We start from the raw sequence: 16913 nt of genomic DNA on the forward strand, positions 1-16913 counted from the left end.
ATAAATAAGACAGGACCAAGCCTCGGGAACTGCCATAATCCCGTTCTGGCCAAAAAGGGCTTGCTTTGCCCAGCTCATGAAGATCAGTCGAGGCATATATTGGAGGCTTCCACGCCCTCCCAGACCTAGTAACCCAAGGAGATCTGAGATGCCAGAATCTGAGGAGATTCAACCTGACAGCATGGAGGTTGACCAGTCCTTATTAAGAAATAGAGAACTGTCTCAAGCAGTTCTGAAGACTCTCGCAAGCGCCAGAGCTGTGTCTAATAACTACAGAAGAATTAGTAACATCTTCAACGCCTGGTGTCTTGAGCATGGAGTGGACTCCTCCGATCCCCCAATAAAGGCGATCCTGGATTTTCTTCAGAACGGACTTGAGCAGGGCTTCAGAGGGCTCGCTGCTGCCACCCTAAAGGTACATGTAGCTGCTCTGTCCGCCTATCTGGGGAGGCGTTTGTCTTAAGATCCATTAGTAAGCACCTTTATCAAAGGGGCAACTAGGCTGAGACCTGTGGTTACCACTCCTGTCCACCAGTGGGACCTCAATATGGTCCTTTCAGCACTATTCACTAAAACCTTTTGAGCCTCTGAAAGAGGCTGACCTACAAAACAGCCTTTCTTTTGGCTATAACATCAGCCAAAAGGGTCAGTGAGCTGCAAACTCTGTCTTCGGAGGAGTCATATACCTCCTTTTTTCCGGATCGTGTTCAGCTTAGATTCCTTCCAGGCTTTAGGCCCAAAATTCCTTCTAGCACAAACATAAACTAGCTGATCACCTTACCGGGTTTTTTATGCCCATCTCCTTCCTCGGTTGATGAGGAAAAATTTCATACACTGGACCTGGCGAGATGCCTGAAGATCTACCTCCAGTGTACATATTCCTTCAGGAAGTCTGAAAACCTACTCATCAACTTCTTGGGGAGACACAAAGGGCTTAAGGCTTCCAAAGCATTAATTTCATGATGGGTCAGGGAGACAATTAAGATCTCTTATTCAGCCCAGGATTTATCATCTCCGCCTCTTCTAAGGGCACACTCAACGAGGTCATTTTTCCACCTCCTGGGCAGAGACAAAAGCCTTGTTTCTGAGTCAAATTTGCTCTGCTGCATCCTGGTCCTTGGAGTCAACCTTTGTGTCCCACTATCGCCTGAACACTCGGGCTTCAGAAGCTACTGATTTTGGTCGCACGGTTTTAAGTGCAGTTTGTGGTGAGGATCCGCCCTAGGGGATTACTAGCTAACTCCCCATATTGTAGCGCTGGTAGGACGACAGGGAACGAAGGATTATGAAAATAATCTTGTTTCCCTTAGTCCTAACAGCGGCACAAGACTTCCCGCCCAAAGAAATTTTGTCATTGTTATTAATATATTGTATTACCTATGTATATTGGTATTACTCTTGTATATATACGCAGGGGGAGGTCCTTGTGCCCTCTTATAGGGCAAGCCATGTTAATTAATTGGCTAATAAAAATTTCCGCCTGTCCTACTAGCACACAGGGGCAGAAATACCCCATATTGTGCCGCTGTTAGAATTAAGGGAAACAAGATTATCTTCATAATCCTTTGTTTATACTTCCATGTACGGAATGCATAGGGCGTCTTTTTTTGTGGGGCGAGGTGTACTTTTTTTTCCCTGCTACGGCGTTTACCGTATGGGAAAAATATTTTTATAGATTTGTAGACTGGGCGTTTTCAGACACGGGAATACCTAATGTGTATGTGTTTCACAGTATTTAAAGAGGACCCTTCACGTCCTCTGGGCACATGCGGTGTAATACAACGCTAGAAAGCCAACTGAATTCAGCACACTATCAGCTTTCCTGGCACCTGTACTGAACAGCTGTTTGCCTGGTCTACTTAATAATGGGAGGCCCATGATATTGATATCCCAGAAAAACTGAGGTAAACATTGACGAGTCGCCAGAAGTGTCCCCTCTGATATAATATCAATGAAATATCCTAAAAAGATAGGCCACCAACATTTTGAACTCCAAAAGCCTTTTTAAAGAAGTATACTATGCACTTACCAGTTCATTAGCATGCTTGGACCAAGCCAGGTTGCAGACCTGTGAACCAGTGTCAATACACTGAAGTGGTTGACCAGTAAGAGTGTTCCAGAACCTGATGCAGCGATCAGCTGTGCCGCCACCAGAAGCAAGCAGACCATGTTGGTGAGGTGACCAAGCAATTGCCTTTACTGCAGCCAGATGCTCTGTGTATTGTTGCACAGGGGTTAAGCTTGAGTGATTCCATACCAATAACTGAAAGAAACAAAACATTTTAGGAAAACAACAAATGTTATCAAGGAAAAAAAAAATATAATATTTTATTTTATTTATTATTAACACACATTTTCCAAAAGAATTAAAAAAAAAAGTGTAATACTTTGTTGTCATTCCCTCCTGATGCAAGCAGTTGGTGGTCAGTGGACCACTTGAGACCACAAACTTCTTGTCTGTGCCCTTGTAACCTCCTTTCAGACTGTACAGGTGGAGTTCTGATATCTCTCTGTAGGATCATGCGGTCTCTACTTCCTGAGGAGAGCTGATCTGCATTCCAAGCCAAAGCACCTATAATGGGTAGAGTAAATTACACCATTATAATACATCTCAGAAGTTAACCTTTAAGGATGCATATTCTTAGCTAACATCCAAATTAAACCCTAACATGGATTGCACGGATCACATCCAGGCAGTGAAGAGAGCTCTCACGTGCTTGGGGGCCGGGCAGGAACATGGCAAGAATGTCCTTATTAGTGAGGAAGCAAGAAACCACCTTTGGCTAAAAGGTGGCGGATAAAGGACACCTTTGCCTCTGTGGAGAACAAGAAGAGAAGGTTTCGAGGACAGGGAAGCTGGGTCGTAGACCCTGCGGATGTAAGCAGCGGCCACCAGGATGGCAACCTCTAAAACAGAAGGCAAAGAGAGAGCTCATGCAAGGGCTCAAAAAGGCGAACCAGAGGCACCAAAAGAATAAGATTAAGGTAGATTCCAAGGGAGGATGGTGCTACTCCCTGCAGGAAAGTCTTCATCTGAGGCCTGAAGGCCAGGGTCTCTGGAAAAGAATGGAAAGGGCAGAAACCTGCTCCTTAACTGGAGAAAAGCCAGGATACTAGGAAGAGAAGAGGAGAGCAGGTCGAAGCCATTACCTCACACCACTGTACATAGTCCATCCACATGCATGTGATAGATTTTTGCAGACTGGGGTTTCTGGACCTGAGCAAGTCATGGTGTAAAACGCAGCTGATGTAAGGAGAGGTGGAACAACAGTCCTCGAGACAAAAAGTCGACATGCAGAGGAAGAGGCCAAGGAGCACCCACCAAGTATAGAGAAGAGGCAGGGGAGGGAATAGGTACAGAAACTGAAATTCTGGCAAGGGAATCATGAGAGTATTGGCAGTGATGGCTCAGAGGTCCCAGGACCTGACTGTAGCAGGGGAGCTTGTGGGTCAGATGGGAAGCGGAGAGGTCTATATCAGGTGTGTGCTACAGGGAGCACAACAGGAGAAAAGATGTTCTGGAGAACACATGCTTGGGTCGTGCTTTCCTCGGAAGTCTGCTGCCCAATTGTCGAAAGTTGCTCCGCGGAAGCGTGTGGGAGTTTTTTTGCATGGCCCCACAACATCTGGTGACAGCTTGATGGATCCGTGGTGGAGGATTTTCATGCACCATGCTGCATTTACAGAGCCCCTAAAGTGCCAGAGCAGTTGATAATGTTCCATTTTGGAAACTAGACCACTCAAGGAATTTATCAAGGGGTATGATGAGCACTTTGACTCTATAATAATAATAATAAAAAATGTTATTTATATAGCGCCAACATATTCCGCAGTGCTGTACAATTTGTAGTGTTCAAATACAGACAGATACATAACAAAGAACGTCATTTCACACAATGGGACTGAGGGTCCTGCTCGCAAGAGCTTACAATCTATGAGGTAGAGGGGGTGACACAAGAGGTAGCAGGGGCAGCATTGCTTATGCAGAGGTCAGACAATTTTGTGATAGAGGTGACTGTCATTACACAAACATAAAACTTTATGAGCCGTCACTAGTCGTGTCCTGTAACATGTGGATGGAGCTTGGACATATAAAGTTAGCCTGAAATGGAATCATATCATGTGGGGTAATGTGGGAGCGGGGACAGAGGAGGGTTAAATATTGGAGATTCTAATTATAGTATGGAAGGGTTAACATTAGAAAATGTGATAGGCCTGTCTGAAAAGATGTGTCTTTAGTTTGCGCTTGAAACGGTAGAAATTGGGAGTTAATCTGATTGTCCGGGGTAGAGCATTCTAGAGAAGTGGTGCAACTCGGGAGAAGTCTTGTATACGAGCGTGGGAGGTTCTGATAGAGAATGTAAGATTTAGGTCATTGAGTGAACGGAGAGTACAGGTTGGGCGGTAGACAGAGATGAGGGAGGAAATGTATGGAGGTGCGGCATTATGGAGAGCCTTGTGGATGAAGGTGATAACTTTATATTTTATTCTATAATGAATAGGCAGCCAATGTAGTGACTGGCACAGACCAGAGGCATCGCTGTAGTTTCTAGACTGATAGATGAGCCTGGCCACTGTATTCAGAATAGATTGTAGAGGGGAGAGTTTAGTAAGGGGAAGACCGATTAGTAAGGAGTTACAGTAGTCAAGGCGAGAATGAATCAGAGAGACAATAAGTGTCTTTAGTGTATCTCTGGTAAGGAAAGGGTGTATTCTGGAGATGTTTTTGAGGTGGAGGTGACATGAGCGTGCAAGTGATTCAATATGGGGAGTGAAGGAAAGGTCTGAGTCAAACATGACCCCAGCGGGCATGCTGCCTAGGAGTTATAGTAAGGCCTGAGACTACAATGGATATATCAGGGACAGATCTATTAGATGGTGAAACAGTAGTAGTTCAGTCTTAGGGTGCATGCACACTACGTAACGCCGGGCGTGTATGAGAGCCAACACGCCGGCGTTACAGCAGGGCTGCCGAGCACTTCCCATTCACTTCAATGGGAGCGCTCGTGAACGCCGCTGTTACGAGCGCTCCCATTGAAGTGAATGGGAAGTGCTCGGCAGCCCTGCTGTAACGCCGGCGTGTTGGCTCTCATACACGCCCGGCGTTACGTAGTGTGCATGCACCCTTAGAGAGATTTATAGGTATTTCACAGATTTTTTTTTTTTTTACCCATTGAGGCCTGTTTCGGCAAATCTGTTTGAAATCAGTATTTGACATCTTCAAAAACTGATTTCAAACTGTCCGAACCTATTGATTTCAATGGGTTTTTAAAGTAATCTGTATGTATCAGTTTGTCATTACAGTCTGGTTTCAGTTTTTTGTGTGGAGAGAAAAGTAGAACTTGCAGGACTTTGTCTCCGTACTAAAAATAAGGATTCTAGACGGACAGTAAGCATTTTTATTTTTTTTTAAATAAACATCGACGTCTATGGAAAAGAGATTATAAACTGATTACATATTGATAATTAGTTTGTGTCTGTTTTATGCACGCTCAGAATGAAGAAGGAAAAAAAAAACCCCAAAAAAACTGATTGGTCAAAAACGGATTACAAACCGAGGGCGGGTTCACACCTGCGGTCTCCACTCCGGGTTTCCGTCTTCTGACGAGAGAAACTGGACAGGGCACAGAAACCCGGCGGTCAGTTTTCAAAAAGGACCGCCCGCAAGTGTCTTTTGCCTCTCCACGGCGAAAACGTTTCCTTCTGGGCTTCCTTCTGGGACGACAGCCATGTAAACCAATTTGATGCAGTGTACTGCATGATATGGTCTGAGCGCTAACAGGCTGACCTGCCCACCCCTTTAACCCTTTCCCAACATACACTGAAATAGTACAGTAGATACCAGGTCTTTAAAGATGGTGGCCGCTCTCCTGTAGCACGGTCTCCATAGCAACAAGATCTCCACTGTATTGCAGGGCAGGATTTCCCCCTAAAAGTAAGAAAATAGCCTCCAGGTCCTGTCCCCACCAGCCTGGTACCTTTATCATTGCTGGCCAGCTCCCATGCAACCTGTTCCTCCGACAGCCAGGAGCCTATTGAAGGCTCCTAGGTTTGTCATAGGGATTTAGATATTGAGGCTTGTCTATGACTAGCCTCAATAGCTATGTAGCAAATTTAGCAAAAACGCTGTAGCTATCAAAAAAAAACAAAAAAAGACACGCTAAGTGCCAAACCGTTGTTTTTTTTCACTGTTTCATCATTGAAAATATTTGAATAAAAAGTGATCAAAGCAATAGATATTCCCCAAAATGGTATAACTAAAAAGTACACCTCACCCCGCAAAAAACCCCCTATGCATCCCTCTACATAGAAATATTTTTAAAAAATAAATAAATAAAAAAAATTATGAGTGTCCGAAATAAAGCAACTTTAAGGAAAAAAAAAAATTTTGTAAATGATTTACATTTTTGTAAAGGAGTTAAAATATGAGACCATTCACATCTGAGACCTTGTAACACTAATGAGTCATATGACACTGGGGAAGGAAAATGAGTAATTGGACACAATTTGTTCATTTTCACCTAGGGGGGGTAGTCACTTTCGTTGCCAGGGCTTAAACATTAATGGCTATATGTTGTTGAGTGGTTTTCAGTGCACAACTAATTTATCACAGTTATACAAGCTGTACACTGACTACTATACATTGTATCAAAGTGTCATATCTTCGGTTTTATCCCAGGAAAATAAAAAATGAAATAATTACAAAAAATGTGAGGGGCGAGATTTTGTACATAATGGATACACAACATTAAATATAGTCTTACCAACTCTGGCTGTATGCCCCTCTAGAGTGGACAGCTTCTTCCCTGCAGATGCATCCCAAATCTGTACAAAACCTTTATGAGTCCCTACAGCAACAAGATTTCCCTGCAGACAAAGAGGGGAATTAATATTAATAACATATATAAATATACAATTCATTTCATTTCTGAACATGGGAAAAAAAAAAAGGAGATAAGGAACTATCAAGAATGACTGAACGGTAAAGTGAAATGCCCAAGTAAAACATCATAAACACGATATGAGCATGTGTAGAGCTTTGAATCCTCACAATAATAAAGCTATCAGGGCCCCTTCACACGATGTAAGCGCGCCGCTCATTTAGACCCGTACACGCGAGCGCTTCAAAACACATCCCATTCACTTCAATGGGAGCACCCATAAAGCCAGCTTTACGGGAACTCCCATTAAAGTGAATGGATGTGTTTTGAAGCGGTAACGTGTACGGGTCTAGAAGAGCGGCGCGCTTACGCCATGTGAAGGGGCCCTTAGACTACATCTAAGTAAGAACTGTATTCACCTTAAGCGTACGTTCACACATAGGAATTTGCTGTGGATTTGGGAAACTATTCCGGCCCAGAATCCACAGCAGTTTCCGCCCAGAAACTGCCTTGCATTTTTTTCAATGGGAGGCAGAGATCGCAGCAGGACACTGAAAAAATGTCCTATTCTATCTTTCCACAGATTCTACAGCTCGGAACTCCCTGCTGATTAGGCCCATTCATCTGCATCAAAAATCTGCAACGTAATGCCAATGTCCTGCTTCAGCATGCAATGGTGGCTAGATCGCAGCAGAAAATTAAGAGAAATTGCTCTTACTTTTCCACAGTGTGAAATCACCCTAGTAAGAAGTTGTCCCAGCTTTACAACCCCCTAACTTCAGCAGCCATAAAGGAGTAGTATACATGCTGCATAGTAAAAAAAAAAAACCAAAAACAAAACACAACTGCCTTTTAGGGCCCATTCACACGGGCACAGAGGGAGCAGATTATGGCACATAATTCAAGTCAAAATCCGCCCCCTCACAATAGTGGTCTATGCAGACCGCCAGGCTTCTTTTTTCCATGAGCGGCATGTTGCCGCTCACGGAAAAAAGACGCGGCCTGCCCTTTCTTCAGGCGGATTCCGCGGCGTCCACTTGGCAGCAACAACCTCCGCGGTAGGCCCATTAGTTTGAGCCAACTCTGGAGGGGGAAGCCACGACTGTCGGGTTTTGACCAGAGAGTGACGCGGCTCCCCGCGTCACTCTCGGTGTCAAAATCTGCCCTGCCACACCACGTGTGAACTAGCCCTTATAAGATAGGATATAAAAGATGCCTTCAACCATACTCACTCTTTCAGACCAACCCACTGATGTCACTGAATCCCCTTCAACTGATAAATCACAGAGCCTTGTTACCTGAAAATAACACACAGTCACATTTACCAAGTTATAAACTAATGCAGAGTCATCCTTTTTTTTTTACAATACTAAATGAAAAACCACATTTGCATTGATGAATCAGAAATTGATGGGAGGGGAAAGCAACTATGCATTAGGACTAAAGAATGCAACCATTTTCCACAGCTAGCCATTCATTTCTATGGTCCTCAGGACAGCCAGCTTACTTTCAATTAAACCCAAAACAATCCATGATCATGTGATTTACATAAAGGTGAACAGCTCGTTACCAGATGTCTGATTACTGTGACTATAACGAGCTGTGAACCATGGACTGATTTTTATCCACTAGAGGTAAGCAGAATGAATGATAGCAAGCAGAGATCTAGAAACTGTATACAGATACAGAAAGTATAAACTAGACAACCACTTTAACACAAAATTTCTGGGTGGCATTATTACATTGTAACAAAAAAGTCTCTAAAATATATCCAGCTCAACCCTTATTCCAGTCTTTATTCCTGGGAAGCAGGATGCAGGTGGACTTCAAAGGGCCAAAATCATTCAGACGTATAGGAAAAGGAATCCAGCTTCAACCAGGCGGTATAAAATATAATTTGTTTTCTCGTTAAAAAATCATTCCATAGCAACACGAGGGTCATAGCAGATGACAAAGCATTGTGGACTTAACAAGAAAATAAAAGTTATTTTATACCGCCTGGTTGAAGCTGGATTCCTTTTCCTATACGTCTGAATTATTACATTGTGCCAGGGAAATAAGCTTTCTTACTATGTGGGTTAGGGTACATTCAAATGCAGCCCTGATTTTAAGGTGGTTTCCGTGTCAGTTTTGTCTCCCGTTGTTTTCAAAGGAAGCAGAGATCAAAGCAACTTGCGGAAAAAGAAAGCTTCCTGCTCAATCTTGCAATGGATGACATAGCTGATGTAACCTAGAGTATGTGTGAATCCCCACAGTTCAGGCTCACTCAATTGCAAGGAGCTGGAAAATGAAGAGGCATATTGCGCCTCAAATTCCTCTTTATTTTCACCCCTTAAAGGGTGTGAGTGATTTTATTTACAAATTTTAGGGTTTAATTTAGGTTTGTCAAAAGTGTGAAATATGTCCTAGTAAAAGGGTGAATGAGTAACAAATATGGCATAAAACACACATAAGGTACATTTACTATACAGTAAATGCACATCTTACTTACCTGGCTTGTACATGCACTCCACAGGTATACACAGGTCCCTAAACCAACGCTCAGAACATTCAGAGATGACCAGTCGACCAGATTGAGGTAAAAATCATCTTGCAGTTCTGGAGCATCAAGTACCTTAAATGGAATCTTAGAAATCTTCCGTGTGGGTTTTCGTGGGGAGCGCAAAAGTTTCTGACTGTGGGGAAAAATGTTAGTCATATAGACTTCACAGTGTACAGTAGAACTTCCTTTACACTTCTAATAGAGTAAGTGAAAGGCATACCTTTTGTTACTCACAGGTGACAAAGAATATGGAGACACTTCATTTCCATCATCAGGGCTTGATCGCTTTGAGCTTAGAGAATACTGTATATTAGCAAAAGGTGTGTGTGTGGGGGGGGAGGGTGGAGAGAAAAAGTATTTTTTATTTATTATTGTTTTGTAAGAACAGGGCATTACTACGCTTCCTATGTTACGATTTCGCCTTTAACCCACAATTCCTTCCACTGTATGAATTGATGCTGGGATGTATTTGGTATACAGAACCGAATACTGTTCACTTACTAAAGCATTTATATAGGAAAGATGGGTGATGTCTGTAACACCAAGACATTTACCGTAAAAAGACTCTTTTTTTCAGGGGTAGATGGTTGAAGGCGGCGGTCTTCAGTTTGAGGATCCTGAACCTTTTCAATTCCAGCACCCAACAGTTCGTTCTTCAACAAAGCAGAGTATGCTAATCCATCTGGAAGAAAACAACAAAGAAACATGAAGTCCAAATAAATGCATCATGATCAATGATATGCAGGTTAGAACCTACAGAGGATTATTACCTGCTAATTATTTTCCTCAGGTCTATCTGACTGTTATAGGCCAATTTCACATGGTTATTATTAGGCCAGCAATGAAACTAACAGAAGCTATAACGCAAAAATCTTTACGAATTCTCTAGTTTGGAAGCACTTCTGACTTTGGCTTGTTACAGATATAATTTGCCTTCAAGAAGTCACACTCTGAAAAATACACTAGTCCAGATCATAAGTCCTTCCTTACCTGCCTTAAAAAGGACCTTTTACCACCCCAAGCCTGTGTAGTTTTCTGCACCATGTTATAGGCGCTGCTACACAGACTCTGGGGCACTTTGAATTTTGTTTCTAGCCCCCTCGTTGGGGATTTCTGAGCCCCATTATTTCTGGCGCCCTGTATGTTAATGAAGCACTTCACTGTCAGAAGGTGAAGGGAGCAGCGACGTCATTTTGACACTGTCCAATTAGCAGAGGACCGTGTCAGAGCAGCTTCAGCAGCGTGATCTCTGGATTTCTCGCGAGACCACGCACTCCTCTCTTCACAGGACTGAGAAGAAGAGCCGGAGGAGCAATCTAGGCAGAGTTCTGAAGCGGACGAAGGAGAACTTCAGTGACATCGCTACTGGTAAGTATAGAAACCCCTAAGCAATGAGCATAAGTACCCAGTAGACCCTGGGGACCTAGGTCTTGCCCCTCTACAATGAGCATTATCCCTAGGAAACGAGCATTAAACCTTAATATTCCCTAGGCAATGAGCATTAACCTCTAATAGTCCCTAGGCAACGAGCAGTAGCCCCTAGCAACGAGCATTAAAGGGGTATTCCCATGTATATAATTATTTTTAATTTGTAGATAATTAAAAGTTAAACATTTTTGCAAATATAAGTAATTAAATATTTTGCAGATCTTTATTTAGAGATTTTCTCTAAATATCTTGTGGTCACAGGTTTTTTTTTTGTTTTTTTTTAATGTACTGATGTACATTTTTCCCTATCAGCATGTCTTTGGAATATGGGATGGAAATCCATGCAAACACGGGAAGAACATACAAACTCCTTGCAGATGGTTTTATGCCCTTGGCAGGATTTGAACACCAGGACTCCAGCGCTGCAGGGCTACAGTGCTAACCACTGAGCCACCGTGTGGCCCCTTGGTCACAGTTTTTGGTCTTGATCAGTTGCCAATGCATGAGACCATGAATGCTGGAACTTTCTAAGGTCAGAAAATCAGCAATGAATTCCTTATTATGGCCGGTATATCTTCTCATACACAATGTCCCTGCCTGATAACAGCTACAATAAGATGATCATGGCTGCATTTTTGACAAATCTCAAACCATATAAAGTTTCTGCATTTGTGGTCGTATCCACTGGCAACCGATCAAGACAACAGACTGTCACCACTTAGATAGTTAGAGAAAATCTTTAAAACTCTACAGAATTTTTAATTACTTATATTTGAAAAAATGTTTAACTTTTAACAAACTACAAACATAGATATGATTATGTTCATGGGAATACCCCTTTAACCCCTAATAGACCCTAGACAATGAGCATTAACCCCTGTTAGTCCCTAGAAACGAGCAGCTTATATAGCAAAATTCAAAGTGCCCCAGAGCCTATAACATGGTGCAGAAAACTGCACAGGCTTGGGGTGGTGAAAGGTCCTCTTTAAAGGGGTTGTCCCATCACAAGGATCCTATCTATACTGCTAGTTTATGTGGATTTAAGACTTTTCCTAAATGCATTGCTTTATCGAAACTGCTTTGTTTGGCCGCTATCTTAATTTATTCACTTCATGGTTTACACTCCGTTTCTATGGAGCCTGGGATTATCTGCTCATTTGTCAAGTGATGTATCTGCCTGCTCTCAGGGGGGAAGGGAGGGGCTGGGAGAGCTCTGAGCTGTTTGAGAAGCTCCACTACTTACAGTTTTGGCCAAAAGTATTGGCACCCCTGCAATTCTGTCAGATAATACTCATTTTCTTCCAGAAAATGATTGCAATCACAAATTCTTTGATATTATTATCTTCATTTAATTTGTCTTCAATGGAAAACCACAAAAAGAATTGTCAAAAAGCCAAATTGGATATAATTCCACACCAAACATAAAAAAGGGGGTGTACAAAAGTATTGGCACTGTTTGAAAAATCATGTGATGCTTCTAATTTGTGTAATTAACAGCACCTGTTACTTACCTGAGGCACCTAACAGGTGGTGGCAATAACTAAATCACACTTGCAGCCAGTTGAAATGGATTAAAGTTGACTCAACCTGTGTCCTTGTGTGTACCACATTGAGCATGGAGAAAAGAAAGAAGACCAAAGAACTGTCTGAAGACTTGAGAAGCAAAATTGTGAGGAAGCATGAGCAATCTCAAGGCTACAAGTCCATCTCCAAAGACCTGAATGTTCCTGTGTCTACCGTGCGCAGTGTCATCAAGAAGTTTAAAGCCCATGGCACTGTGGCTAACCTCCCTAGATGTGGACGGAAAAGAAAAATTGACGAGAGATTTCAACACAAGATTGTGCGGATGGTGGATAAAGAAACTCGACTAACATCCAAACAAGTTCAAGCTGCCCTGCAGTCCGAGGGTACAACGGTGTCATCCCGTACTATCCGTCGGCTTCTTACCCAGAGACATAAAAAAGCCAGGCTGGAGTTTGCCAAAACTTACCTGAGAAAGCCAAAAACATTTTGGAAGAATGTTCTCTGGTCAGATGAAACAAAAGTAGAGCTTTTTGGGAAAAGGCATCAACAGAGTTTACAGGAAAAAAAAAAAAAAAAGAGGCCTTCAAAGAAAAGAACATGGTCCCTACCGTCAAACATGGCGGAGGTTCCCTAATATTTTGCATAATGTAGGGCCCAGTGTGAGAAACTGGGTCTCCCTCAGAGGTCATGGGTCTTCCAGCAGGACAATGACCCAAAACACACTTCATAAAGCACTAGAAAATGGTTTGAGAGAAAGCACTGGAGACTTCTAAAGTGGCCAGCAATGAGTCCAGACCTGAATCCCATAGAACACCTGTGGAGAGATCTCAAAATGGCAGTTTGGAGAAGGCCCCCTTCAAATCTCAGGGACCTGGAGCAGTTTGCCAAAGAAGAATGGTCTAAAATTCCAGCAGAGCATTGTAAGAAACTCATTGCTGGTTACCGGAAGCGGTTGTTCGCAGTTATTTTGTCTAAAGGTTGTGCTACCAAGTATTAGGCTGAGGGTGCCAATATTTTTGACCAGCTCATTTTTTGAGTTTTGTGTAAAATGATCAATGATTTGACTTTTTCATTCTCTTTTGTGTTTTTTCATTGCAAGCAAAATAAATGAAGATATTAAAACCAAAGAGTTTGTGCTTGCAATCATTTTCTGGAAGAACACGAGGATTATCTGATAGAACTGCAGAGGTGCCAATACTTTTGGCCAACACTGTAAATGACACAGAAAGGGGAGGTGAGAGCTCCGGGATTTCTGAGCTCTTATCAGTCGGTTTAATTGAATTTGGCTGATAAGGGCTGAGATAGGGAGTCCGTTACCTCTGTATGTAATGCAAACTGACTCAAATCCAGCTCTGCTACATCAGCTTCACACTGTGGTAACTCATTTACAACCAATCCCATGCAAGTGAAGCCCCGCCTACCTATGTGCCGAGAGAAGCAGGAAGTGAAGAGCGCACAACAGCCTGCAGGTTAGTGAACAAGCGTCATGGGAATACCCCTTTAAGGCTCATAATGGTAATAATAAAGGAGGGAAAGGACACATTGGTCTGTTTTAATGATCACCAGATTTGTCACCTTATAACTGGAAAGATCTATGAATTATCAGTCTATTCTGCCAAGATAAACCTTCAGAAATCATAGGCCCTTAACATCTCCTTTCCAAATCTCCCTCGTTTCGACCCACTCACAGTCATTACCCTTTTGTTGGCCTCGGACCTTGAAATATGTGGGGAACAAGCTGACTGGCCAAACCTTCAAACTTTACCAAGTGAATTCCCCCCCCCCCCCCCCTTACTCTGCAATCAAGACAGATCTGGTATGGTGGTACTCAGGAACATTTACATGGTTTGGTAGGTGTTCAAAATTAATGTACTTCAACATGTTCTATAGATGCTTCAGGTGTTCACCCAACCATATTCCCAGAAACTCTTCTCCCTCTTGACCAAGTTTGTATGGGCTCACAAACTGCCCAGAATAGTAAAATCCATACTTCATCAACCCAAATCCATGGGAGACATCAGGCTCCTTAACCTCCAAGCTTATTATGTGGTCTTATCTCTCCTGGCTGTAGATGGTTATTGACATGTGAACTCTAAACTCTGGGTGGGTATGGAATCGTCCAGGTCCTCTCTCACGGTTTCCTCCATCTCTCTACTAATTTTGGGGATCTCTCTCCAGACTTTTGCCTCTACACATAACTCTATGCTTCTCCACAACCCATCTTTTCCACTAGGCCTGGTTAATCCAGTGTTCTGATACAGCGTTCTTACGCTGGTAAAGAGTAGGTTGTTTCTGGGCTCCTCACTTTTTCCAATAGTATATATAGACTTCGGGGAAGGAGCTGAAACCCCTGCCTTTTCTGGTTCTGGTACGCTGATCAGCTTTTCAGTTTACTCCTAATCCCCTCTGCTTACATTCACCCTAAAACGGAATTTGAGTCCCTGTGCTTGGGGAAAGGCCTGTTACAGCCTTCTCTGCCATATACACCAATGCTGGGGTCATCCCAAAAAATTCACACCCCTGTTCTACATTTGTAACTGGAGCATGACCTGAATAGTACCTTTCCAGAGGTTTAGACTCTCACATTTCCCACAGCTCATTCATCTTCAGATGGTAGAATTTAAGATCCTTGTGTGCCCACTAAGGGCTGGTTCACACCTGCGCCTGTTATCCATTTTGCGGGTTTCCGTCTTCTGCCCGAGAAACTGGACAGGGGACGGAAACCCGGCAGTCAGTTTTCAAACCCATTCACTTGAAGGGGTTTGCAAACTGACCGCCCCTGAGTGTCTTGTGCCTCTCCGTGGTGAAACTGTTTTTATTTTTTTTTATTTTTTTTAACCGAACACAAAGTCTGACATGCAGGACGTTTTTGTTTCCTGTTTTTGGACGCACATTTCAATTTAGTCTCCAACCGGAGACACCAAAGATGATGTGTATGTAGCTTTAGTGAGGAGAGCCAGGTGGGCTGATTCAAAGCTCTATCAGAGCATATCAATGAATAGGAACTACAGATTAGCTGCACTGTTTATTGGAGTCCGAGGTAGACTTCAACACCTATAAGTAAAGAGAATAAAACTTAGTAAGGGGAGCTTGGAAAGCTGCTTTAAAGCAGAATTCCACTTGAGGGTTAATTTTGCTATATAAGCCAATACCGCATAACCAGAGAATGCACTATATTTATATGCAGAGTAAAAATACTCCTTATAGCATTTCTGAGACGTACATTTAGTTGAGAGTCAACAGGAGGCAGATTGAGGGCTTTCTTCAGAACTGAAAAAGTCTCAAAATCTGCTAACCAAAAAAATAAAATATATAAATAAAATAAAATGCACCCCTATATGCAACTACTATTTTCCAAACATGAAAATATGCGCTCAGTAATCCCCTCACTCACTGTCTGGTACCACAAACTGGCTAATTTCATGCCAACTAAAAATATGATCTCAGCATGTCAATTCACTTGTGTCCATGTGAATTCTCCGGTGCCATGCCCTGTGTAGCTCCTGTGCACTTTAAACTGTGGCGGAGGACACTGCCTGTGCACCTCATGTGTCCATAGTTAACTCTGTATATAAATAAATAAATCCATTTAATCCTATCTACGCATCAACATTGTGTTTACTGAACGGAGCGCGAAACTGGTTCTTCAGTCTGGGATTAAGTACCAGTCTTCCTATATATAACTCTGTATCAAGGCAGTCTGTGGTAGAGACAGTGTAGAAACAGCCAGTGCATGTGACCTACACTTCATGGGATATACTAGTAAAGCAGAATCAAAAACAAAACAAAAACACAATGTCAGCGCACCATGGACAGGAACTACTGTTTAACCGGTCTATTGAAGTCTGAGTTAGACTGACAGGTTCCTCCTGCCTAATGTGAATCTCTTAACTTGTGCACTGACCATTAGGTTAGCAGCCAGTCAGAGCAGCACTGCAAGGTTGTAAAAATCAGGATCAATTCAAACACATTGTATATCTAGTGCTGATGCATGTCTCACCTTTACCGCTATCAGAAGTTGCATCTTTGGCTTTTCTGTTTTGACTTGGAGATTTCTCATTTTCCTACAAAATAAATATGACATTTATGGTTTGATGAAACAAAGACCTCAGTCATTTCTGTTTTATTTTGCATACAGTAGCTTACAAACATTCATATCCCTTGAACTTTTTTTTACATTTTGTTACCTTACAACCACAAATTTAAAAGCATTTTATTGAGATTTTAACTGATAGACCAACGCAAAGTATTACATAGTTGTGAAGTGGAACGAAAATGATACATGGTTTTCAAAATTTAAAAACAATGTAGTTAAACTGTCACAAGTGAGGAGATCTAAAACTAAATTTTATTGAAACCATTAAAATACAACACTCATAATACTAAAGCCACACTTGGCCATATAAATAAGTGGTTTGCATCAATTGTAGTGAGCAAACACTAGGGAGAAAGGACAGGAGCTGAATTTGGTAGGCTCAGTGCCTTTCTGTAGTTTAGAAAGATAAACAAACTACTCCATAGTCTGAACTCCCATAGAC

General features: G+C 42.3%; 1 protein-coding gene across 2 annotated transcripts in view; it reads right to left on the bottom strand.

The window, feature by feature from the left end:
• The window catches only part of FZR1 (fizzy and cell division cycle 20 related 1), a 65466-nt gene that overhangs the window by 14530 nt on the left and 34023 nt on the right, over positions 1-16913 (bottom strand). For both annotated transcript variants that reach the window (XM_075283704.1, XM_075283703.1), the window contains exons 4-11: positions 16376-16439; positions 9978-10105; positions 9644-9726; positions 9373-9556; positions 8114-8179; positions 6765-6867; positions 2388-2572; positions 2030-2263 (exon numbers count right to left, since the gene is read on the bottom strand). In XM_075283704.1, coding sequence (XP_075139805.1) covers positions 2030-2263; positions 2388-2572; positions 6765-6867; positions 8114-8179; positions 9373-9556; positions 9644-9726; positions 9978-10105; positions 16376-16439 — 1047 coding nt within the window. The remainder of the gene's footprint in view (positions 1-2029; positions 2264-2387; positions 2573-6764; positions 6868-8113; positions 8180-9372; positions 9557-9643; positions 9727-9977; positions 10106-16375; positions 16440-16913) is intronic.

Source organism: Leptodactylus fuscus, chromosome 1, assembly GCF_031893055.1.
Source record: "Leptodactylus fuscus isolate aLepFus1 chromosome 1, aLepFus1.hap2, whole genome shotgun sequence".
In the NCBI taxonomy this organism is placed as follows: domain Eukaryota; kingdom Metazoa; phylum Chordata; class Amphibia; order Anura; family Leptodactylidae; genus Leptodactylus; species Leptodactylus fuscus.